Below are 27,062 nucleotides of genomic sequence, written 5' to 3' on the forward strand. Positions count from 1 at the left end.
TGCTGGGTTGCGCCTTCAACAGGAGTAGATGATTTGGGGTTAACGGCTCAAGGTCGTTGGGGTCATCTGTGTTGGTGGTAATTGGTCTCCCATTGATGATGCTCTCAACTTCACACAGAAAGGTCTGTAGTCCTTCATCGTCTAATGATTGTTGCCTCACAACAGAGCGTAAGACCTTCCTCACGGTACGAATTTGACGTTCCCAAATGCCGCCATGATGAGATGCAGCAGGCGGGTTGAACAGCCATTGCACTCCCTTCTGCATCATAGCTTCATTGATGCGGGTCTGGTCCAGTTCTTTCAAGGCTTGTCTCAACTCCCTCTCTGCGCCGACCAGGTTAGTGCCGTTGTTGGAACGAATGATTCATACTTGGCCTCGTCTGGCTTGGAACCGACGCAGAGCGTTGATACACGAGTCCGTGTCGAGGGAGTATGCAACTTCTACATGCACTGCTCTGACTGTCAGACATGTGAAGAGCACTCCATATCGTTTGACCTTGGCTCGTCCTCTTTTTATCTCGAAAGGACCAAAGTAGTCCATGCCTGTGTTGGTAAAAGGCGGTTTGTCAGGTAGCAGTCGATCTTGCGGCAAGTCTGCCATTTTCTGCTCCCCAGCCTTTGCATGCAGTCTTTTGCAGAGGTTGCACTCTGTGATCACTGTTCTGGCTGCTGCATTAGCTCTAGGTATCCAGTATCGTTGTCGTAATCTTGCCAGGACAAGATTTCTGCCGCCGCATCCGGTTTCTAGGTGTGTATGGTGGAGAATGAGGTAGGCTACTCTGTGCTGTTTCGACAGAAGGGCAGGATGCTTGGCCTCCTCAGGCATCGCTGATCTGTTCAGACGGCCCCCTACTCTCAAAACACCATCTTGCAGGCATGGATCCAATTTAAAAATTGGGCTGGTTCTTTTCACACTTTTGTTTCCTTGCTGTAGAGCTTTTATTTCTTCAGCGTAAGTCTGTCTCTGGCTGTACTTGATCAGCTCCATTTCTGCTCTGGATAACTCTTTAACTGTGAGCATTCGCTTTTTCAGGTTCTTTTTACAGATGTTCATTTGTTCTTCAACCATTGGTTTGTGTTTCCCTGTGTCATGTTCAGATTCTTTCACAGCGCTCTCTAATTCTTTTCTTTTCTCACGCAGGTGTTGCAGTATCTCTTTTAGGCGCAGAATCCAAGCAGTTGCCTTTTTTAGTCTGTACCAGCTAGAGTAATACTCCACAAGTTGGTTCACTGGATCTGTGTTGTCGACCACTGGATTCGTGCATGATACAGCAGCGGATGTCTTCACCTCTTCATCACTTTCTGACAGGTAAGTAGACTGCTCAGGTTGCTCTGGCCAGTCATCTGGATCGCTCAGGAAGCTAGGCCCTTGAAACCAGTTGTCGCTTGACATAAAACTTTCGATCTTTAAGCCTCTTGAAGCTTGATCAGCTGGGTTCTGGGAGGTGTTGACATACTTCCACTGAGCTCTTGTGGTGGCTTCTCTAATGAAAGAGACACGGTTAGCCACAAACATTTTGAAACGAAGAGCGTCATTTTCAATGTACCTTAGTACGGTCGTACTATCTGTCCAGAAGATGGAATGTGTCAAGGGAACTTGGAGTTCTTCTTTCAGCACCCGGTCAACCTTGACTGAGACCATGGCAGCTGTCAACTCCATTCTTGGTATCGTAACTTGTTTGAGCGGAGCGACTCGGGACTTTCCCATCAAGAAGCAAATGTGTTTCTGTTCCTTCTCATTCGTCAGCAGGAGGAATGACACAACCCCATATCCATCTTGACTTGCGTCTGAAAAATGGTGGATTTGCGCAACCTTGGTTAGTCCGAATGAGCTGGACTTGAAACATCTGCTCACGCTGAGCTCCGACAGCTTGTCAAGGTCTGCTAGCCACTTCTTCCATGTTTGTTGTGGCTTCTGCGGGATTTCCTCATCCCACCCTGTTTTGTCTTTGCAAAGGTTTCTCAGAATGAGCTTGACGGGCAGGAGTAGCGGCGCCAAGAAACCCATCGGGTCATACACCGAACTAACAACCGAAAGGATGCCTCGTCTTGTGCATGGCTTGTCAGACAGCTGAATCTTGAACTTGAAGCTATCGGAATTTTTGCACCATTGCACTCCTAATGCTCGTTCTACTGGTAGTTCGTCCTGCTGCAAGTCCAGATCTTTAACTTCAGCTCCTCTTTCGTTGCCAGGAATGAAACACAGCAAGGCCCTACTGTTGCTTACCCACTTGGTTAAGTGGAACCCGCCACTGGCACACAACTTCGTCAGCTCCTTCACAAGATGCACAGCTTCCTCTTCAGTAGCAACTGACTTCAAACAGTCGTCCACATAGAAATTCTTGAGGATTGTCTCTGCCGCTTCTGGTGAAGTAGTTGTGGCTGCGTCTTGTGCTGTTCTCCTGAGCGCATATGAAGCGCAACTGGGGGACGACGTGGCCCCAAATAGGTGCACGCACATCCTGTACTCTTCCACTGGTTCGTTCAGATTCCCGCCTGGCCACCAAAGGAAGCGCAACAGGTCTGCGTCTTCATCTGGAACCCGCACCTGGTAGAACATGGATTCGATGTCCGCCATCAGTGCGACAGGCTCCTGCCTGAACCTCAGCAGCACTCCAATTAGCGTGTTTGTAAGGTCCGGGCCTTGTAGCAGTCTGTCGTTCAACGACACTCCTTGGTATGTTGCCGCGCAATCGAACACGACCCTCAACTTTTTCTTTTTCGGGTGGTACACCCCGTGGTGTGGGATGAACCACACCCTCCCATCACTGCGACTCAGCTGCTCATCTGGGACTCTGGTGGCGTAGCCTTTCTCCAGGATGTTGTTCATGAAGCTGTTATACTCTTGAAAGAAGTCTGCATTTCTGATGAACTTTCACTTCAAGGAGTTGAGCCGTTGCTCAGCTATACCACGGTTGCATGGCATCCTCACAGAGTCTTCCTTCAGAGGCAGCTTGATGGTGTAATGTCCACCGGTCAGATGTGCTGATGTCGTCACAGTGTGCATAAACTGTTTGTCATGTTGTGATGGCTCTTGTTTGTCCTCACACCGGCGTTCGGGGAAGTCAGCCTCATAGTGCCTCATCAACATGTCTTCTATGCTCAGAACAGAGATGCGATTCACTGAGAAACTCTGTACCTCAGCACTACCGGATTCTTTCTCTGGACATCTGCTGATAGGTCCGTTCAACACCCACCCACCCTAGCGCAGTCTTCACGTCATTTCGGCTGTTAACGATCTCCCATGGCTCCATAGCCTTGTGAGCATTGGAACCGATGAGTAGGCCGATCTCTGATTCCAGTTTTGGAAGATGGACTCGGTTCAGGTAAGACCACTTTTCCAAATCTTTCTTCTGTGGTATATTGGTTCTCTTTGCAGGTATGTCAGGGTGTGTGTATACGTTGGGCAGCTTGATGTAGTCTTGTCCATCTAAGCCACTCACCTCCAGATCTGTTAGGACATAGCTGCTGACTTTCTGTTCCTGTGAGATGGTGTGAAGAATGTACGCTGTCTTCCTTCCTCGGACGTTCAATTTCTTCGCCAAGTCCTCAGTACAGAAAGTTGCAGTGCTTCCTTGATCCAGGAACGCATACGTCTTGATTACACTTGAGCCCTTCTTGTGTCTTATCTGCACAGGTACGATGGGAAGAATACATGCGTTGTTCCCGGCCCCAATGTGGTCACATCTTCCACATCCTGCTGACACGAGAGCGTTCGTTTCTTCAGCTGCACACGATGCGCTGTCATCTGCACTATTCCTTTCTTGTGTGGACTCTTCCTTCACAACGTGCAGGATAGCAGGATGCTTAAAGGAACACTCAGGGCATGAGCTGTTTTTCTTACAATCCTTGGATAGGTGTCCTGCTGTCAGACAGCTAAAACAAAGCCCTTGTGACTTCAAAAAGTCAATTCTTTCATTCTGATGTTTTCTTGATCTTGTTGCACGCGCTGAGTGCATGGTTCTTCTTGCAGAACAAACAGGGACTTTGGAAAGCGCTGCCTGACTTACCTGCTTTCTTCTCAGCTTGGCCTTTGGGGGCGCTCTTCTCCGTAGCAGTCACATTTACAGCGAAGCTGCTTCGCTTTGACTCACCTTTTCCTGAGCTGGACTTCTTCCGTGTGTCTGCCTGTTTACCTGCGGTGGTGTCCAAGATATCACCAAACAGTGGGTCATTGACGACTTTGGCTTGATGATACACAAAGTCCACCAGGTCGGGGAATCTGGCTCTTCTTCTCTGTTTTTCATAAATATCGTAGGCATGGCCCCTCCATTTCTCTTTCAGCTTAAATGGAAGTTTGGACAAGATGCTCTTCATAGTGGTAGGATTGTTCATCTCGTCCATGTAGTCCACGTCACTTACTGTGTTACTACATCCAATCAGGAACAAGGCATAATTTTTCAATCCTTTCCTGTCGTCTGGCTTTATCTGTGGCCAATCCATTGCTTTCTTGATATAAGCATTTGCAATTGTCAGTTCGTCACCATAATGACGGTTGAGTAACGCTCTGGCTTCTTTGTAAGCCTTGTCTGGTCTCATGTGCTCGCAACTGCGAATGAGTTCAAGTGGCTCCCCACTCGTAAACTGTTCCAGGTAATACAAGCGATCTTGCTGACTGTCCGTCTTGCTAACGATAGCGTGCTCAAAAGCTCTAATGAAAGACCTGTATGTCAGGGGATCTCCTGTAAATACTGGTATGTCTCTGTGAGGCAGTTGAGTCAGACTCTGTTGCTTGATGAGCATTTCAGTCACTTGATTTTGACGCTGTAGCACCCGATACAGGTCATCAGCAGAATTGGCATTCTGAGTGTTGCCAGTCATGTGCCTTCCCGATGATTGCCCTCTCCGTGAAGAGATAACTGGCGCAGCTGATTTAGGCTTGACATCATATCGTGGTTTTGCACCTCCAATGTGTCCATAATCATGACTAGTAAACTCCTCTTTACTTTCTGTCAAATACCTAGATTCAGCTTTAGGCTTTGTTACTGGGCCCAGTAAATCATAAACAGATTCCTGCACTTCTTCGTATTCTTCATAAATTTTTAATTTAGCTTGTGAAGCAGCAATGTCAGTTTCAAGCTTTAACTGATCCTTTTTGCCTTCAAACGTGCTTGTTCTGCTCTCAAACGCATTTCTTCTTCCTCAAGCTCTTTTTTCTTTTCCATTGCTTCTGCTTGCTTTATCAGTGCTTCGTGCTCTGCTTTGAGTCTCAAGCGCACTGAACTGGTGTTAGATTGCTGAGATGCACGACTCCTAACTGTGAAAGTCTCCGAAACACTATCCTGTGCTGTAACATTATCCTCCTCTTCATGAGAATAAGTGTGCACATTTTCAATCCACTCATTTAGTTCGTTATGTATGCATTTAATTCCTCACATCTGCTTAGGAATGTCTCTTGATCAGTATTTCGTTCCTCTTCACTCATAAGCTCACATAATTCTTCGTTAAGACGTTTATACTCTCCAAAACATTTTTCTAGCTTAGGTAGAATTTCCCATTGTAAGCTTTCAACATTGCCTTCATCTTGTTTCAACGTTTCAATCTCATTTCGTTGCTTTGTCAACTGCGCCAACTTTCCCCTTCTCTCATCTCTCAATCTTCTGATTTTCTCCTCCACTGCCCTTTCCGTGGGCTTTGGTGCCCTCTTCTGGTCACTAAGCGCAAGCGCATCCGCGTTTGACTCAGCATTGAATTCAGCCATATTATTTCACCGATAAAGCTTCACACATTAACTGTGACTATTCTCGAAATTCCTCACAGCTTCTAAACTCTTCCAGCACATTCACAGACACTTGTGAAAAGAGGTACTACTTGTGGAAGATCGTTTGGCATGAACATGAATGACTTTCTGAGCTGGAAATCCTTTGGGCATTTACTGGAGATTTTGCACAGTCACCTTAGCAGGATAGCTAGCGCGCTAACTAGCGTAGCAGGCTAACGAAAATGAGAAGAGAATATCATACCTGACCCAGGGAAAGCTTATTTTAGCCAGCACTGCAGTCGAAGTATTTCTTTTACTGTTCCAGTCCCTCTCAAACCTGGAAGGCGATTTCAGTTGGCTTTGTCTTCTTACTGAGCTGACAGCATCCAACTTCTCATGTCCTCCACTCGCCTCGGTAACGCAGCCTCGTGGATGGGCAGTCTTTTGACTTGAATGTGAGTGCAGGAGACTCACTAGCCGTGAACCTCTTGAGTACTTTCGGACGCGACACGAAACAGAAATAAAAGTCTTGAATCCAAAACTTGAGTTTGATGTCTTTCTTTATAGTAACTGAAAATCATACAAAACAAAAGATGAATTCAAAACTCCTATCAAAATATCTATCTGAAATGTGACGGTCAAAAGACTGTGGTGCTCCTAGGGTTCGCGGCTTCTCCACTGACGTTCTTCATGCGTCCTGACGGTTTCATATCAAACCAATAGCCAATCAAAATGCACCACAGTATTTAGCATCTAGGTAAAACTTCAAAAATACAAAATTAATTTGTATAATACTAAACATGCACACGACAATTCCCAAGTGTCCAAATAAGCCCAAAATTCTGCAAAATATTATTCCCAAATATAAATCTATGTACATAAATAAACACTTTATTTCAAACAAAAAAATGGCTCTAACACCCAGCACTGAATTGACTTCTTAGAGTATGGTCCGATTAATTCAGCAATGTCTCAATGATAGCCCGGTAAGCGTCTGTCGAGCTGGCCTGCGAAATTAGCCGGTCACCTAAGGGTGACATCACACTGGCTAAAATTGTGTTCAGCGGATAATTGATAGGGGCTACACGTTCATCCACCTCCAAAGCAGACCCATCCTCATTAGTTACTTTCAATCTGAGATACAACAGGGTGTCGTTTGGGTCCAGATAATGCGTTCCATTACCAGGGATAAAAAATTCAAGTGGCCCTCCGCCAGACACTGAGGCAATTGGCCTAACCTCCATGTAAGCTTTCTCATCCACTGATAGCTGGGAGAGCGGTGCTGTGAAAAGATCCAGCTCACCCAGAGTGCACTCGGCAGATTTTTCACGGAGCAGGGCCATCCTTTACTTCTAAAAGATTTCTTTCAAGTGTTTGATAGATTTCTTGCTGGTGTGGCTGCTGGTTACGAGTGTTTTCCTCTTCTGTTTCTTCTGTTGCTTTGGGGGATTTTTATACCCCGCAACTCGCGTCCCTGGGAGACGCTTCACAGGTCGTCTGGACAACACGGCTATTCCTGCTCCTTCCTGATTTTCGGGTCTATTAAAATGACCTACAGCTTTGGTGAGGACGTCTGATGCAATATTTTTCACAGCTATCTTGAGGTGGGGCTGGGCCACGCTGAAGCCTCTTTTAACAAAGGGGGATACAAATCTGAACAGTTTAGCAAACATGGAGGCCAGCCCCCTTCCATACATCACAGGGCCCCACTAAACCCAGGCAGACCATGCCCTGCCTGTGCCTGATAATATGCTATAAACCTATTATTATCAGCGATCATTTTTGAAAAGGCTAGAAGCTTTTGGCTGGTCTGAAATGTAGTTTCACAATTGTCTTTCCATAAGTGAACTTCACCGGTTTGTTCTGATCGGTCTTGATTTCGATTTGAATCGTCTCCAAATGATTTTTAGAAACAGCCACGTAGTCAGGCTTATGGTAACACTGTGTTACGATGTCCCCGTATTCACCCTCTACCTTTACTGTACGTAGTAAAGGAACATAAGAGTCGCCTACAAGCTGCAGTCTAACAACGTCAGAATAACAATAAAGGTGGTAACTACCAGCATTTATATCCGCCGGGAATGGTGCAACATTGTCACATTTCCACCAGCTACCTGAATGTAGACCAAGCATGTAAGACAGTGGAGTCCTGTACTCGTATGTGGAACAAATTATTACCTACAAATTCAAATTTTCTCTGTAAGGGGTTAAATCTTATCTTGGTCTCTGGGTCAATTTTGCGCAGGACCCCCTCCAGCTCAGCTCTCAGCTGGCCGAGGTCTGAATAAAAGCCTCCATGTAAATATGCTTTATGAACAGGTGATTGTTTTTGGTGGGGTGTTGTTCGCTTTCTCCATTCGAAAAATGCAACGTCGTCAGGTAGATTCAACCAGGTTCTAGGATATGAAATCTCTGTTAATGCCACTTGTCACTCACCATCTAAATCCAGATGAGTGGCGAGATCAACTCTAAAGCTGGAGCTTGTATTATTCTCGAAAACATCCATACTTGCATTTGAAGGTAGCGTGACATAAAAACTTTGATTTGGCCGAGTCATTCTGAGGTTTTACGAGGATCCACTGAAAACTTTACTTCCTTCACTCTGGTTTTAAGGTCCTTTTGTTTAATCCAGCTCTTAAATTTGGATGGCCAATTTCTCCATTTAACCAGAACAAATCTCTCAGCAACCTGCTTGCGTTTAGCTATTATTTTTTCCACCTGAGAGAGTTTGTCTTTGCCGACCTTAATCCTTTGTAGTTCTTGCTCATAAAATGATCCTGTAATGTCGTCACCTTCATAATCTTTAATTTTATAGACAGGTGGTGTAGTTGGAATACATTTGACCACAGAAAAGATTTCACTTGTCCATGCCCGTTCATACCTCTTGTCAAATACACCGTGAACTTTGGACAGTCTAACTAAATCTCCCTCTTTAAATTTCATCTTCACCTTCTCTGTGTGTGGAAAGAATCATACAAATTTTAAATACCAAGGGTGTGTTTTCAGAGTTTACTTGATTAGGGGTCATTTTAATAGACTTGTGATAACTGTTGTTATAACTGATCAATAAGTCAGCTAACACATCGATATACCTAAATGTGTTGAATGCTGTAAAATATCTGTACATTTTAGATTTAAGGGTTCCGTTAAAACGTTCCACAACAGAGGCTTTGAGCTCGCTTGCGGTCGAAAAATGATTAATACCTTTTTTTCTTTATCAATTTCTGAAAAGCTGTATTAAAAAAATTCACCCCCCCCTTATCAGTTTGTAACTTCTCCGGAGTACCGCTTTGTTCCAAAATTTTTGCAAAAACACGAGACACCTCAACACCTGTTTTTGTTTTTAAAGGAGCAGCATATGTTTTTTGGGGGGAAAAAACATCGATAACTGTTAATAGATATTTAAAATCCTTACTGTGCTTCCCCAAAGTTTGCATGTCACAAATATCTGCTTGTAGTTGATTCAAAGGCCTCGGAACAAAAACTCTATTTCTGGGGAACTTAATTCTTACAGGTTTATGTAATGTGTAGGCATCCTCCCCTGAGAGGAAGTCTTCCACCTGCTTCTTATTGAAACGAGCCCCTGATTCCTTCTGTACACCTTGGAGCAAAACTAGGAGCAAAACTAGTTTTTTCAGTGTAGCAGTTTCACCCATCTGTGTTTTTTAATGTACTGATAACGTATGAGGACACTTTTGATGTGACGGTGTAATATATTTACTGAATGAACTTTACCCTGACCCACTTTAGAAAATTTGATGTGTCATGATATGCTAGTAAAGGAAGTTCAAGTTTTGTTTTTTAATATCTTTATTTCACAAATGCTTAGAAAGATTACAAAACTATTAATACTAAATCAAAAACAAATACACACAACAATTTGAAAAGCAATTACACACAACAATTTGGGAATTTGACAACACACACACACACACACACACACGCACGCACGCACGCACACACACACACACACACACACACACACACACACACAGATAGGCAGCCCTCTCTTAAAGCCACAGCTGATACCTGGTCGACTGTGGTGAGTTTGACCCCGACAAAGAGCTTGTTCAATGTCTTTGGCCTCCTTTAATTCATGTAGATAGAACTCGACAGCTCCCATCAGCCTGTAAGCATCCGGGGTGAAACCTTCCAGACACAAAACCTTCTGCAAATAATGCTTTGCAATCTGTGTGTTGCATTGGCATTTCAAGTGGATTTTTATTTCTGTTATTTTTTTAGAAGGAATAAAACATAAACACATAAAATTAAACAGCGATTTCCACCACGGTCCACAGCCGCACTGCGTTTTGGCCATGTCGATGAGAAAAGGAGCTGCACCGAGTCAATCGGATTAAAAACAGCTGGTTTTATTTTGTTCATTAAGAAATAAAATAAAATCTCCCTGATCTGTGGGTGCACACAGTTACAACAGGTTGTACACAAGCATTCCTGACCTACATTTTCACAGTTTATGAAATATGAAATATTATAAAAAATATTTCATATAGAATATAGAAATATGATATCCGGTTGTAAAATTATGACATGGCATAAACCACATTTTTATTGCCCGTCATAAATCACTCATTTTGACATAAAGTGGGTCCACTCACCTCTCTAACATGATCTTTAAATCCATGTTTAATGTTGCACTTGAGGATTGTTTGCTGTCCATAACTGTGGCTGTTCTTCCCCCTTACACAGCACATTCAAGCTGCACGCTGCAAACACAAGATCCTCCTCTGTAGTTGTTGTTGTCTTCACAGCAGCACACACAGCAGAGCACATTCAGAAGAAGTGGAGGAAGAAATGTTTGAGGGCGTGAACTGAAAGGCTGTTTTTCTTGTTATCATGAGACATTTGGAGGGACGGTTGCTGCCACTCAGTTTCTGGTTGTGCTTCAGTGAAGCTCGGCCTGAGAAGCTGCTGTTGGTGTTTAACACAAAGAGAAAAGCTCACTTCTTTGAACTGATTCACAGTTACAAAAATGTGACTTTAAACAGCTTTGATCTTCTGATCATCACACTATATCTGAGCTGCTGGACTTCATCTCAGAGCTTTCTGGGTCCTGATGCTGTGTTTCCACTAAGCAGCGACACTTTGATTAGGACACATTTGGATTTACGATCCCAGATTTGCCAAAGATGTGTTTTTGTGTTTGTTGTGCTGCAGCTTCACAGCAGATGGAAGGAAACTCAAAGAGCCACTAATGCAGCCGCTGTGCTGACTGCACATGGAGGATCTCTGCAGATCGTTGTGTTCCTCATCTTCCTCATCAGCCGCTGCTTCAGGTCTCGCTGACACTATCAGACAGCAGCAGCTGTTATTGAGCCATGAAGCATCTGTAACCTTGTTGAAGCTGTTCAGGAAGAAGCTCTGAGATTAATGAGCCCGTTTCCCACAGAGATCTGGAGACAGAAGCAGCAGAAACATGAAGATACAACAATAAGAACAGATGTGGAACAGCTGCTTAGATCACTGAGAGCTCGACCATTGAAGAGTCTGATTCTGCTTCTTCACATAGAAATGAATATCAAATATAAAGATGGCCGACCTTATGAAGCTCATGTGTCCATGATGATTGTTTTCATATCTCACCATTGAGCCATGAAGCTTAAAGTTTAATGGGTGACACCCCCCTGTCCCATTACCTAAGCAGCCAAAGCTAACTAGTGGGGGTATTTCCACCCTCCAAAGCAGTGGGGTAAAGAGAGCAGCAACAAAGCTGCAGCCTGCACAGCCACAGACGTTCTCCCACCCACATTCACGGCCACCTAAACACAGCGGGTTCCCCTGAGAACCTCACTGAGCCTGACAGGGGATAGGTACGACATAAGCTCAGATACAACCCAGCCACAGAGAGAAGCACATCATTGAGCCAATGACAGCAGAGGAGCAAATGCTCGTCCTCCTAAACTCAGCAGCCTGCACCAAGCTGACCTTTGACCTCCCTGGGTTAAATGGATGGTGGAAGTGAAATGGTCAGAGACATAAAAAGCACTGGTTCCCAGACAGGAGCTCCCTGACACTGTGAGTGTTCCTGTAGTGAGCTGATCTCAGCAGCTGTGACAGACTGAGCTCCCTGAGACGCTGCATTGAATTCCTGGATATATCTGAGTGATTTCCCCTCACATGTTCTTCCTCCTCCTTTTGGTAGATCACAGCAGCCTGGGCTCTTTCTGCCACTTTGATGCAGAGAAGAAGAAGAAGCTGCTTCAGGGAAGCAGCTGCGTTCATGGTCTCAGTGCACAGGCTGCCAGTCATGCTCACACACTGCATGTGGCTTTAAAGCAACATGTGTGTTCACTGCCACGATCCAAACACTGAGGAAAAGCTCTGAAATGTGTGCTGTTTGGAGCTGTGTCATATTACTGCATGCTAGGGTGTGTTCCTCCAAACAGCTGAGCTCTGGTTTCTATTTTGAGGAGCACCTGCAGCCCAGATCTTGTTTCCAAAGCTTTAGTTTAGTTCTTTCTTCCTGTTTCCTTGGACATCATCTTTGCTCTTCTCTCTTCTCTCATAGAGATCTCATACAGACACATTTTAGTGAGCTCATTATGAGACTGGGCTGCTTCACTCTGATCTGGAAGTGTCTCCAAAAAGCACATGGAGCAGTGATGTGTGTGTGCAGCTGTTTTTAAACAGCAGCTGTCTGTGAGGATGCACAGATGAAGCTGGGATCCAGTTTCAGCCTGTATCCACTGTTTAGCTCAGATCTGACTGAAGTCTGCTGAGCTCCAATGATCATGAGACTTTCTCCCAGCTGTCACAGGGCAGAGGAAGGAAACAGTCTCATCAAACTCTGGGATCAGAGACACAATGTGAAGCTCACACTTCTCTGAAATCCAACTTTAATGACAAATGTGAGCAGCTGTGCTTCTTTCTGAGACATCAATGTTTGTGAGCAGAGCTTATTATGATCAGCCACTTTCTAACATCTTTATGGAACAAAGAGCATCAGTGCTGGAAGCCTCCTCTCTCTCTCTCTGCTGTGAAACGCAGAGATCCAGGAAATCATTGGTACCCACAGCCGTCAGGCTTTTCACTGCTCATACAAACAGCAGCTGAGCTTCAGACACATGAACTTCCCTCTGGGATTAATAAAGGTCTTCTTCTTCTGAACTTCCTGTAAGTTTGTCTTCATAAAGCGGGCTGATGATTGATGTCAGAGCGTATGTTCATATTCATAAAGCAGAGTTTAGACTGCACCCTGCCTTCATGCTGCTGCTGCAGCTCTGATCTCGTTACCTTCACATGTGTCAGGAGGAAAGTTTACCTGCTGCAGCTTTGATGGGGCAGGAGGAGGATGCAGTCACACACACATCAATGTTCACAGACACATTTTCATTTTCATGCACGGAGCCTGTTTTGATTTGACTTTGTGTTTCTATTATTGAACCAAATGTTGGACACGACTCTGATGGAGCGGAGACCCGCCCAGGGTGCAGCCAGGATGTCTCCCCAGTATGTTTTGATTCTTGTTCCCTTTGTCCCTGTCTTCCCCTGTATCTAAGGTCTGCGTCTCTGTCCTGAGTCTGTGTGCCAGTTCCCCATTTTGAGTCTGCATGTACCTTGGTTTCTCACTTCCTGTTTTATTTTGACAGCCTGGTTTTCCCTGTGCTTTGTCTTTAGTTTTGCTTCCCCTGTGTTATTAGTTTCATTTGCCTCACCTGCTGTGCCCCGCTGTTTCCTCTTACCCTGATTACCCATTGTGTATTTAAGCCCTCAGTTTCCATGTGTTCTTTGTTGTGTTGTTGATGTTATTGTGCTAGTGTCATATAATTTGTTAATTGTATGTATGTATGTATGTATGTATGTTTGTGTGTGTATATATATATATATACACATATATATATATATATATGGGGATTCCTAAAATGGTTAGTGAATGGGGTTCCTCAGGCCTACATGTTGGTCGACATCATAAAAATATCCGAGCCTGGTGATAAACTTAGAGAGAGCTTTCATAGATCTGGAATGTACTGGCTTAAACTGTACAGACTAAATACAAGGACTTAGCTACCAAGAGCTAAAGTAGCTTAGCTCATATAAAGATGAGTTCTAGCTAACAGAGAAATGCAAGAACTGTATCAAAGTACTTGACACATAAAACGCAATCTGAAATAATCTAAAAATACTCATTATAATCGGATAGCAAAGTGTGCAGGTTTTAACTTTCACTTCCTTCTGAGGGTGGACCACCATGATGCCCCACCATAACTGTCTCCTACTCTTCCTTCATGCCTCTCAGTTTGACTGCCTGTTTGAAGCATTGCACCACCTAGTGATCGTTTCTGTTAACCAAGAAATTGCATTTGTACAGCTCACAAATTCATATATGTACACAGTCTTGGAATATTAAAAAGTAGATGTAGATGTATGTGTTATAACTAAGGGGTGCTGAGGTATCCCATTTGCCACTTCGGCACAAGTATAGAGTGAAATAAGTTCAGCGGAAAAGAAAACTAGACTCCGAGCAAAATTCAGATGACCCAGCTTTCCACCAGCATTTAAACGCACCACGTGCGAACGAATCTGGGAGCTCTCCAGAAGCGTGAAATTTGTCTCAAAAAACTTTGTGCGCTCTCTTTCTTTGTCTTGGAAGCTCCTTTTTTGCTTCCTGACATGTTTGAGCTGCTTGACTTTGTCACACAGCTTGTGTTTAAGGGCCTTCGTGATTGAGCAGCTCTGCAGTAATCAGGCCTGAGTGTGGCAGTGAGACTGAAGTCAGCTTTCCAACAATCTGCTTCATCACAGTTCATTGGTCATTGAAGACGAGGGGAAATGAGTTTTTCCCACAGGGCAGGTAGGTTTGGATGACTTTGTTCCCTTAATGCATGAAATGATTGAAAAAGTGCAGTTTGTATTTACTCAGGTTATTGATGATTAATATGAATTGATGATGTTATTGATGATTAATATGAATTGATGATGATTTCCCTCCTCTTTGTTTCTTTGTTGCTCTTTTTCGTGTCTTTATAAGTTGCTGCTGTTACAGTGAATTTGCAGCACACCTGATATCTGAGCGCAGCGGAGTCACGTGACCGCGCAGCAACAGCAGGAAGGAGGGGGCGGAGCAAAGAGCGGCTGCGTGGTTGGAGCACAGAGAGAGCTGCTTTTTCCTGGAGGAAACGAAGTGAACTTAGAGGAGAAACAAACTAAAGCATCGATCCAACATCTCTACCGACCTTTGTATCGATACTATTTATACTTGGATCGATCCGCGCACCCTGATCTCCTGGATCTGACTTGAGAACAGCGTTAATCTCTGTCTGTGAGCTCAGCTAAAGGTAAGCATCGAGCTGTTTAGTAGAAAACTGCTGTGGATGAACACACGAGAGGAAGTGAACTCCTAAAAAGTTCCATTTGAATGACTCGCTGTGTCAAGTGAGTTGAGATCTTGATTACAGCCTAAGCCTGGTACTGAGTGGACAATCATAATTCAGATTTATGGAATTGTTAAAAAATGAATTATATGATTTAGAATCAAATGATGAGTGTAAGTGTGCCAGAAATGACAGCTGAAGCAGTGTATTAAGGAAATTGTGAAATCACTGAGCTAAGGGTAAATGAGGAACTTCAAACTGTTGCCTAGAGACGAGCAAGAGCAAAGTTGAAAACATGTTGAGACATATCCCAGAATGGAAAGTACCTAAGAGACCCATATGTGAATAGAAAATGAAGTAATGGTTAAGTCTAGCAGCCCATTGGATAAAGGCAGTGGGGTGATGGTCTGTGAAGGAATTTAAATAATAAGTGTGTGTGTTGCTGCTTAAGCCTTTAGGTTTCTGCGTGTTTGTTTCATCGAACAGGAATGACACCAAACAATCAGAATAAGGAGTCCAATTATTACATTTAATAAAGCCATTTCAAACAGTTCAGATATCTGGGTCAGACTGCATGCCATGAGATGACATGAAGTGCTGGCACTTTCTAATTCAACTTACAGTTTCATATAGTCACAGCATATCAGTCTTAATTACATCATTTACAAAACAGAATGTGGAAAACAGAGAAATTCAACAACAGGGTGACCTCGAAGTCTCCATTTCTATCATTGTGTAGTCTTCATCAGTGTGGTTCATTGTACAGTCAGAACACAAAGTTCATGATGACACAGAACATTATAAGCTTCTGTATTTTTAATCAGTTGTTATTTTCCAGACAAATTTCTCAGGGAAGTAAACGTACGTAAGTAAATGTATGTGGCATAAACCATGAATAATACAACAATCCCTGTTTTGATCTTAGACATTTCTAAGGTCAACTTCAGCAGCCTGACCTCGGGTGGTCAGCCAGGACTGTATTGATGTTCAGAGCCAGAAGAGGATTTTTGTAAAAACTAATCTTATACTATTGTGATTGTGAATTTAGCAAAGAATTAAGACAGAGTTTAATGATGTCATATTTATAATGTATGTACCTACTTTCTATACTTTCTTATGGCCTGAAAAACAAAAGGAAAACAAGCATTAGTCTTTCATATGTCAATGTTGTTCAGTGAAGAGGATTAGCATTTAAATTTCATCAGTCCTAAATAAATTCTGCATATAAATTGGCCCACATGACAAACAGTAACATGAAACAGTTACTATCTAATAATTTCCTCAAATTCATTAAAAAATGTGGATTGCATCCCTTCAGGATCAAATCCAGTTCCATGATGAAAATCTTACTGCAAACATAAAGAAATGATCACTGATCAGTGCACAGGTAATAGTTATATATGCAGCACACTGTGCTCATATTCACCAAAGCCATGGATGTTCAAACCACAGTAATCAGCACTCGTCCCTGAGATGCATTCCTGCACCTCTTTAGACATCAGCTGCTCACTTATGGCCGTCATCCTGGTTAGTTTCCTGTTAAAGGCTCATAATGTCTCAGGTATGATCTCAGGTACCTGTGGAAAAAGTCCAGTGAACAAAGTTCCAATTTTTCCCTGTCAATTAAACAAAATACCATGAACTGCAGGTCTTGTGGGTCAATAATTAAATTTACACAAACTAAGACAGGACATCAAAATGCCCATAAATATTCTAAGGATGTATTTATTCAATGGCTTTTATTATAAATCTTTTATTTTGTTAATCAGCCCGAGAAAAATGAGCTTGCAATTTTCATATACCACTAATTTACCAATTTACTAAGTAAGTGGATAAAATCCACCAAAAGTGAACCTGATTTAATGCACCTAGAGTTAAATGTCAGATAAAGCAAAAAGCTAATATGAGCTTCTGTCTGTCTATGAGTGAGTGAGTGAGTGAGTGAGTGAGTGAGTGTAAGCTGCTTCTTCATTGCAAGTGTTTGTGGGTTTTTTTTTTTCTTTTACAAGCTCAGTGTCAGCTGTCTCATTTTTCATCCAACTGTAAAGTTAACTTTTGCATTTTGGTCTCAAACTCATCAGAAAATTCAAAATACAAACTTAATGTCCTTAAATTAAAGTTTGACACACCTTCTATGTAAGCTAAAGTGGAACAAAAAGAACACAAGAAAACAAAAAAACAAAACATGGGATGAATCTCAAAATATCTAAAAATAATCATTTTTAAGTTCTCTAGTTTGAAACAGCTCTTGGATAAGTTTGTTTGTACCTGTAAAATTACTGTTCAATTCCGACACCTTTGGCATGAAAATCTGAGAGAGCTCCATCCATCCATCCATCCATCCATTCATTCTCTCCCGCTTATCCGGGGCCGGGTCGCGGGGGCAGGAGCCTAAGCAAAGAAGCCCAGGCTTCCCTCTCCCCAGCCACCTCCTCCAGCTCATCCGGAGGGACCCCAAGGTGTTCCCAGGCCAGCCGAGAGATATAATCCGTCCAGCATGTCCTGGGTCTACCACGGGGCCCCCTCCCGGTGGGACATGCCCGGAACACCTCACCCAAGAGGCGGCCAGGAGGCATCCTAATCAGATGCCTGAACCACCTCAACTGGCTCCTTTCGATGTGGAGGAGCAGCGGCTCTACTCTGAGCCCCTCCCAGATGGCCGCACTCCTCACCTTATCTCTAAGGGAAAGGCCAGCCACCCTTCGAAGGAAACTCATTTCTGCCGCTTGTATTCGCAATCTTATTCTTTCGGTCACTACCCAAAGCTCGTGACCATAGGTGAGGGTAGGAACGTAGATCGACCGGTAGATCGACAAAGGACAGCCCTGATGGAGTCCAACACCCACAGGAAACGAATCCTACTTATTACCGGCTATACGGACCAAGCTCTCACTGCGGTTGTACAAAGACTGAATGGCCCGCAACAATGGGCCAGACACCCTATACTCCCGCAGGACCTCCCAAAGGACACCCCGAGGGACACGGTCGAATGCCTTCTCCAAGTCCACAAAGCACATGTAGACTTGATGGGCAAACTCCCACGCACGCACACTTGAATATCCTTGAGAGGATAAAGAGCTGGTCCAGCATTCCACGACCAGGACGAAAACCGCATTGTTCCTCCTGGATCCAAGGTTCGACTAACGGACAGACCCTCCTTTCCAGCACCCTGGCATAGACCTTACCGGGGAGGCTGAGGAGTGTGATCCCCCGAAAGTTGGAGCACACCCTCCGGTCTCCCTTCTTAAAGATGGGGACCACCACCCCAGTCTGCCAATCCACTGGCACTGCCCCAGATCTCCACACGATGTTGCAGAGGCGTGTCAACCAAGACAGCCCTACAACATCCAGAGCCTTCAGGAACTCAGGGCGAGTTTCGTCCACCCCAGGGACCTTGCCACCAAGGAGTTGTTTAACTGCCTCAGTGACCTCACCCCCAGTGATGGTCAAGTCATCTCCCTCATCCCCAGACTCTGCTTCCACTACAGAAGGCGTGTCAGTGGGATTCAGGAGGTCCTCGAAGTATTCCTTCCACCGTCCGACTATAGCCTCAGTTGAAGTCAGCAGCACCCCACCCGCATTATAAACCGTGTGAGTGGAGCACTGCTTTCATCTCCTGAGTCGCCTGTCGGTTTGCCAGAATCGCTTTGATGCCATCCGAAGGTCTTTTCCATAGCCTCACTGAACTCACCGTTCTGCTGGAGGTTTCTGTCTGTTAAAAAAGAATTTTTCCTTCACACTGTCGCCAAGTGCTTGCTCATAGGGGTTCATTTTGACTGTTGGGTTTCCTCTGTATTATTGTAGGGTCTTTACCCGCAAAGCGCCTTGAGGCAACTGTTTGTTGTGATTTGGTGCTTTATAAATAAAATTGAATTGAATTGAATTGAAAAAGATGAAGTGCAGAAGCGTCAAATGAGAATTTCAGGAGTTTTTCCCCAGACAAGGACTGCCCTGCAGAGAGGACTGGACCAAACCCTCTGTGGAGATGTAACACGTACAGGAAAATATATAACTGGATAGGTTGTGAATAATTAACCTACTTGTTGGACCAGGTTCTAGGTTCCTAGGATGGTGTGAAAAAACAACCCGTTCTTTGTAGGCCAAGGATTGGGCCAGCTTAGTTCCAGAATCTCAATGGGTGGCTCGCCATCCTCCTTGTCACGGGGACATCCATCCATCCATCCATCCATCCATCCATCCATCCTTCCTTCCTTCCTTCCTTCCTTCCTTCCTTCCTTCCTTCCTTCCTTTCTTTCTTCTCTGCTTATCCATGGGCCGGGTCGCGGGGGCAGGAGCCTAAACAGAGAAGTCCAGGCTTCCCTCTCCCCAGCCACCTCCTCCAGCTCATCCGGAGGGACCCCATCACTCGTGACCCCATCACTGAAGCTCTCGGTAAATCGAGAGCTTCGCCTTTACACTAAGCTCCCTCTTCACCACGACAGACAGGTGCAGCGTCTGCATCACTGCAGAAGCAGCCCCGATCCGTCTGTCGAGCTCCCGCTCCCTTCTCCCATCACTCGTGAACAAGACCCTGAGATACTTGAACTCTTCCACTTGGGGCAAGAACTCGTTCCTGAGCCGAGGAGGGCTCTTTTCCGGCTGAGGACCATGGCCTCAGACTTAGAGGTGCTGATTCTCATGCTTCACACTCGGCTGCGAACCGTTCCACTGCGAGCTGGAGGCCACCCACTGATGAAGCCAACAGGACCGCATCATCTGCAAAAAGCAGAGATGAGACTCTGAGGTCACCAAGGAGGAAGCCTTCCGCCTCCTGGCTACGCCTAGAAATCCTGTCCATAAAAGTTTCACGATGTCTAAAAAAGCTAGCCTGTATAAATACAGGACCATCACAATAAGAATTCACTTTAGCTCAATATAGCTCAAGTATTTCTTAACTCAGTTTCTCATATCTTAAGTCTACAGTTCAATCATGAAATATATTTCAAATCCCATTTTGCTTCACATTCAGGCATACTACTTAAAATGTACAGGAATGTAATCAAGCAGTATGATGAACCATATAATTCAATAACACTTAAATTCCAACTTAAACTTAAGAGGACTAATCACAAATTAAATAGAAATGCATAAAAGTACATTTCCCATACGTTTCCCCGGTGCAGCATTAGCTTATTTGCAATAAGACTTGATGGCAACACACGTGTTCTGTATCACAGCCTAACATGGTTACAATGAATAAAATAAATGTTCAGCTTTAGCTATGCTTGAGACATGACTTCAATAAAATAAACATTACAAAATATGCAATTCAAGTCAAGAACAAAACAGTACCAACATAAAATTAACCTGGGTTACTAATATATAGCACCCATTTCCCACAATTAATTAGCTGCTATTCAAGCTGCGATGCTTTCTTAGCCTCCGAGCTATTTTTGCCTCTGCACTAGCCCAGCCCAATTCACTCACCAAGACGCTCGCACTGCTCGAAACCACCAAGAGGTCGGTTCCGTCTCTCTCACTCGCTTACAGGTTTTAAGTGAACCAGGTTATCGTGTTGTCCACTTTCTCCAGTTTATTTCCAAGTTTGAAACTCAGCTCGGCTGACACGCTGTCGTCTGCTCTCCTGCTCTCTCTGCTTCTGCAGCGCGTACGTGCCTCTGCTGCGTAGGTGGGCGGGGTTAGCAATTTCAGCCAGTGGGGTTCAGATTATTACATATCAGTCCATGGAAGGTTTGAACAGAGGGGGGTATCTGTGATTGACACACAACTAATACATGACACATGAATGATAGGGAGAAATGATGATTTTGAACCCACTGGGTTACAGAGACTAATTCGACTTTGAACAGTTCTGCCGAGTGTTCTCCCTGCCTAGCAGTTGAAGTTGGAGGTGGCTTCGCTGTCAGATTTCTATCTTTTGGACTTTGTACTGAGTCAGAGAGGACTTCTGGACTACAGCGCAAGGATTATAAAAAGGACAGTTGACAGAAGGACAGAAACATCCTCCTTTTGGACTTCTCCTTTTTCCCCACTTCACAGATGCAGTGTTCAACGGACTGGAATTGGGTGCGGTCGCTTTGGCCAAGCGACTCACTCGAAGCCTTTCCTTCCCTAAAAGGATTATTGGACAAAATTGGATACTTCCATGCCCCTATTCCTCAACCCAGCTCATAAGTAATCCATTGACTGAGATTAATTCTTTTGATTTATTTGAATTGATTCTGAATATTGAATTTTGATTAAGGATTGATTTTGATTTATTGCAAATTGCTTAAGCTGAAACCTGCAAAAAAAATTTGACTCTAAAAGTCAGAAGAGTTCTTTTGACAATTATTTCTCCCATTTTTGGTACTAGTCTCTTGATAGTAAAATAATAATAAGCAATTTATTTAGAAGAATGTTTTAATCATGTTGTGGATTAAATGTTGGATTTTATTTTGTCTACAGAAGCCAGAAGTTTGTCCACTTGTGATCAAGATTGATTTTTTGTGTATTGGTTGGGTTCACTTGAACATTTGAAGGTTGAAGGCTGCATTTCCCACTGCATCCCACAAAAGTGTATCAATCCAAATCCAGCCTTAAAGGGCTCATTCCCCCAAACAGTGCAGTGTGGTAGCTTCTAATACAGATCTGTTCTCCTGCAGCTGATCATCAGGAGGAGGAGAGTCTGACGGAGCAGCAGAGGAACATTTTCAGCCTCTACAGAGGAAACAATGAGTTCAACCCAACAGGTGAGAAAAATATCAGTGTTACACTATTATTGAAACTGTGTGACTTCATCAGCTGCTGTTGGTTTGTTTTATTATGGTCCCAATTAGCACTGAAGTTACAACAAGACAAAATAAAAAGGTCACATTTTAACAGGACACTGAAACAAAGTCATTAATAATCAAGATTCAGATCAAACCCACAATTTATCATACAATACATCATTTTCATTGAGCAGTATTTGATCTGTAATGTCATTTTCATTACTGTTATAATTACACATTTCATATTTTCATAGCACTTTTCCACTCTCTCCTCATTATATCTCATTGTTTTCCAACCAGTTTGATTCCAGGTCTTACTGGTTTGGAAATGCTGTACCAGTAGCTGTTGACGTTGCTGTTGTGGTGATCCCCAGAGTCTCTCATCCTGTGGTTCAACACACTCCAACTCCACTGTGTTGGACTGCAGCTGGTGGCAGTAGTCCTTGTTCTGCTCTGAAGATCTGCTTCAAGCTTTAGGGTCACTCTAAGCAGAAGCTGCAGAAGGTGGAGAGCTGCTTCATGTGCTGCTACACCAAACTCACAGAGGCTGCAGAGCAGAACAACAACTACCATCACAAACTGCAGTTCAACACTGTGGAGTTTGTCTGTCAGTGTGATCAGAAACTCAGTGAGAGAGAGCTCATATTTGCTTTGTTATTTATTAGAAAATATATGCATACAGTACTTGAAAAAGTGTGTGTTTGCTGCCCTTTTATGGCATTCATGTGGCCTGCAGTAGTCCTGAGAGGAATCTTGGATTCATCTTTGACCAGGATGTGTCTGTTAGCTCACAGATAAAACAAGTTTCCAGGATGGCTTTCATCCATTTGCAGTGTTGTCCCATCCTTTGGCATTTTTAAGCTGGACTGTTATGATTCTTTATAACCAGGATGTCCAATTAATGCTTTGAATTAATTTTACATAAATTTATGTTTCCTCTTTTTTTTCACCAGTAGGTGGAGGTAATAGACCTAGTAGATCTTTGGAGGCTACTCTAATATTAACGTCTTAACTGGCAGCAAAGAAATCACCTGAAAGACTACATAACGCCTTCTGGTTATTATTGGCTTTGAAAAACCCATTTCATATCCTATTAATTAGCCGCGTCTGGTCCGCCAGCCAAATAAAATGCATTTTATATGGCAGGCTAGACCCTCCCATTTTGATTGACACCTCATTCGGCCAATCATGTTAAGAAATGGGTTTGCTAGAGCCAGTGATACTCAGAGGGCGTCACGTAGATTTGACAGGTGATTTGGTGCAGCCAGATACATGATTGGCCGAATGAGGTGTCAATAAAAATGGGAGGGTCTAGCCTGCCATATAAAAGGGACTACAAACGGCCTGTCAAGGGGTTAATTGAGTCTGAAGTTTGTTCCACGACTGCATTTCACTCACTGCCTCTGTTTGTATCTCTGTCACTGCAGGACCAACATGGAGCGAGAAGTCAGCGCTCTGAGGAGGCTGACAAACCTCACAGAAGGAAGGGAGGAAAAAAATACACCTGTGATCAGTGTGGGAAGGATTTTACCTGGAAGTGTAAGCTAAAAAGACATCAAATGATCCACACTGGAGAGAAGCTGTTCAGCTGTGACTTGTGTGGAAAGTCTTTTACCCAGGCTGGAAGCTTAAAAACACACCAACTCATCCACAGTGGAGAGAAGCCGTACAGCTGTGATCAGTGTGGCAGAGCTTTCACTCAGAGTAGCAGCTTAAAGAATCATCAAGTTACCCACTCTGGAATTAAGGCATACAGCTGTGACTATTGTGGAAAAACTTTCAGTCAGCTAAGGTACAGAAATAGACACCTACACTTTCACACTGGACATGATGTGTACTGCTGTGATCAGTGTGGAAAATCTTTTACCCAGGCTGGAAGCTTAAAAAGACATCAAGTCATCCACACTGGAGAGAAGCCGTATAGCTGTGACTTGTGTGGAAAGTCTTTTACCCAGGCTGGAAGCTTAAAAACACACCAACTCATCCACAGTGGAGAGAAGCCGTACAGCTGTGATCAGTGTGGCAGAGCTTTCACTCAGAGTAGCAGCTTAAAGAATCATCAAGTTAGTCACTCTGGAATTAAGGCATACAGCTGTGACTATTGTGGAAAAACTTTCAGTCACATAGGGAACAGAAATACACACCTACGCATTCACACTGGACATGATGTGTACAGCTGTGATCAGTGTGGCAAAAAGTTTGGAACAGACTCACAGTTACAACGCCACATGTTTACCCACACTGAGGAGAGACCTCATAAATGTGACCTGTGTGATAAGACTTTTAAAGCTCCACGGCACCTGAGAGCACACCAACAGATCCACAGCAGAAAGAGACTCTACAAGTGCAGTTACTGTGAGGTATGTGTTTTTATTTTGATCTTGTAACTTTAGCCTGACTGTTGGGAACAACTGTTCAGTTATGATTTTTGCTTCTATGATCAAAAGAAACTAAGTTATTACTTTTTGTGGTGACAAACATTTATATCACTGTATTATTTATGATACACCAGTTTCCTGGTATATCATGGTATTATTATTTCTGCATATATGGGTCTTTATGTTGGTTTACAGTGGCTCCTTCTTCAGTCAGGTGTATATTGAATAAAAATAAATTTCTTGTCATAAAAAATAAATTATAAAATACAACCATAGAACAAATGATCAAAACATTTCTGTTTAATTCTTTGCTTTGAAGCCCAAATTCTTCTCTCTGCAGGTAAAAACACCTGTAAGCTTTGTTAGCACAGAGTAAACAGAGCCAAACTACAAAAAGTTTAAATATTTGTCACAGGGAGTCGGTCCTTAACAGGCTGCCTGCTCTGCTGTTTGCTTGTGATGCCACTTTTTGTCGTATATTTGGCTCGTTTACGTTAATGTCTCCACAGCAGAGCTGGAAGTGGGCCTTTAAAACCATTTACATTGTTTGTCTTTGACTCACCTGGTTTCCTGTTGCTGTGTGTGGGCGGAGCTTCCTGGGTGGTGTAACCTCTTCCTACCATATATAGGTCCATGTTACATTTGCCATTATGGCTGCTGGAGTTTGGCAAGTGTCCCTAAAGAACACAATCAGCTTAAATTCAAACTGATGACTCCTTCTAGAAGTGAGTCCTGTTACTTTGCAGCCATATTGAAACACACTGGAGCACTTACAGTTATTTTGAAGCATTATCTAAATTAACTTTCATTTCAAAGATCAACGGGACTTAAAAACTTCATGCACAGAATATTCAGTCAGATCTGATAAAATCAGCTAAAAGTTTTCTGACTTTGTACACAAATAAGATTTTAACAGCTTCTCTCCTGGTAGTTATACTTCCACCATCTTTCTATCTAATATTTAGTCAGAAATTTCAGTTCAGAGTTGAGCTCCATGTCTCTCTCTCATAATGTCTCTGCTGCTACCAGGACCTAACCTAGCAGTGACCAAGGATCCCACAGTCTGCCCTGCAGCAGTCCAACAGAGTTCATCACTGTAAACTGAACCACAACACTGCAAACTACCCAGTTTAGCCTGCACTTACTGTCCACTATAAACTTTGAATAACATGGAATTATCATTTCATTTGCTTTCAGAAAACTTTCTAGAAGATGAAACATCATGTACAGATCCAATATCTGACTAAAACTCTAAAATGAATGATAACGTTACCTGTAAGCTTTAAATTAGTAGTTTATCAAAGGACACTTGCTGAACAGTCTTTACCTTAGAAAGAATCTCATCTTCCTCTCATGTCCTCTCTTTGTTCCACCGTTCTCCAGCTCACAGAGTCAAAGTGTGACTTGTTTGAAGGCTGCAGGAGAAAGTCTGTATGAAATGAGCCGTATGAAAAATGAACAGACACAGCTGTGTCCAAAATCACTCACTTATTACAGTGTTACAGTGGCATTGCTTTAGTATGACATTAAAGTTATCATACTATTAAATGATTAATATTACAGTATTATGGTGGTAGTATTGTAGTTATTGTATCCCAGTAAGCTGAGTGTTGTAATGTAAACAGTAAAATGTAATTGGACGTTGGCAGAGATGCTCTTTATTCCAGGCGACGTACAGGATAAAAATGTTGAAGGAATTCCCTGACTTACACTGTCTTTGTATCTTTGTTTAGAAGCAGAGCCACACAGATGGATCCAGTTCTCAGCCCTGTCATCGCTGTGGTGGTGGGAAAGCGTTTCCCTGTGACCTTTGTGGGAAAACTTTCAGTCAGCAACAGAGCCTAAAAATACATCAGCGTAGACACACTGGACACAAACTGAAGGACTGCAAAGAATGTGGGAGAAGCTTCACCTCAAGAAGTGAATTAAAACACCATGAACTCATCCACAGTGGGGTTAAAAAGCACCTCTGTGACCAGTGTGGGTCATCCTTCATCACTGCAGGTCACCTTAAAAGGCATAAACGAATCCACACAGGAGAGAAACCATACAAGTGCAGACACTGTGACAAAAGCTTCTCATGTTCAGGTAGTCGTAACCTTCATGAAAGTACACACACTGAACACACTGAAGGGAACTACAGCTGTGACCAGTGTGACAAGAGCTTCAGGAATCTCACTTCATACTCCCAACACAAACGATCCCACGCTGCAAAGAAACTGTTTCACTGTTACCAATGTGCAAAAACATTCTCTTCATTATCTGCTCTGTGCAAACATCAGCGTGATCATGCAGGCCTGAAATCATTCCCATCATTGGATCACAATGAATCTGCAGACACACAAAGAGCCTCTTCTGGTCAAACCTAAAAACCTTGAGATCCGGCTCCACAGAATTCTGATGGAATCTCCTGTAAAGATCTGATGAGGGAGCTGTGAAAGAAAATGTTACCATAGTTACATTTTTTCTAGAAATTAGTAGCATGCAGTTATTTGTATTTAGTTTTAGTATTTGTATTATAAAGTTGCAGAAATGTGTGTTGTGTTCAGGTGAGATTGCAGCAGTATTATAAGTTTGCCATCCAGTGGGCTGGATTGGACTAATTGAATCTTTTGGTGGGCCTCAGGCCTTATGTTTGACAACCCTGAATTTAACACATCTGAAACAAAAGATCCATAAGATTGAAATGTTTGAGGAAACCTTCTTCCTGGATTTAAAGTGTTTTAGCTGTTAGAGTTCGTGTTAGTGATTAGCTTTTCTCCAGCAGTCAGATTAAAAAATCAGTTCTTATCTTACATGTTAGTTTGTACTGAATCTGTTTTATCCTCATGTTGTTGCTGTTTTATTTAAAAATGTTAAAGAAACAGTTTAATAATGAATCATTTGATTCATTTATTTATAAAGCACATTTAAAACAAGAAGGTTGACCGAAGTGATGGAC

General features: G+C 43.2%; 2 protein-coding genes across 2 annotated transcripts; one reads left to right on the forward strand and one right to left on the reverse strand.

Annotated features, from left to right (window-relative positions):
- Positions 1 to 348: 348 nt before the first annotated feature.
- On the reverse strand, positions 349 to 2,830 carry LOC115775631 (uncharacterized). The gene has a single exon (XM_030723100.1). The coding sequence runs from the start codon at positions 2,828 to 2,830 to the stop codon at positions 365 to 367; it is 2,466 nt and encodes an 821-aa protein (XP_030578960.1). The 3' UTR covers positions 349 to 364.
- An 18,868-nt stretch (positions 2,831 to 21,698) lies between these two features.
- On the forward strand, positions 21,699 to 23,974 carry LOC115775632 (zinc finger protein 239-like; the record flags this gene model as incomplete). The annotated part of the gene is made up of 2 exons (XM_030723101.1): positions 21,699 to 21,722; positions 23,171 to 23,974. Coding segments are annotated over exons 1-2 (822 nt in total), but the record flags the coding sequence as incomplete, so codon positions are not given.
- Between the last annotated feature and the right edge of the window lie 3,088 nt (positions 23,975 to 27,062).

This window comes from Archocentrus centrarchus, unplaced genomic scaffold, assembly GCF_007364275.1.
Source record: "Archocentrus centrarchus isolate MPI-CPG fArcCen1 unplaced genomic scaffold, fArcCen1 scaffold_24_ctg1, whole genome shotgun sequence".
Lineage (NCBI taxonomy): Eukaryota > Metazoa > Chordata > Actinopteri > Cichliformes > Cichlidae > Archocentrus > Archocentrus centrarchus.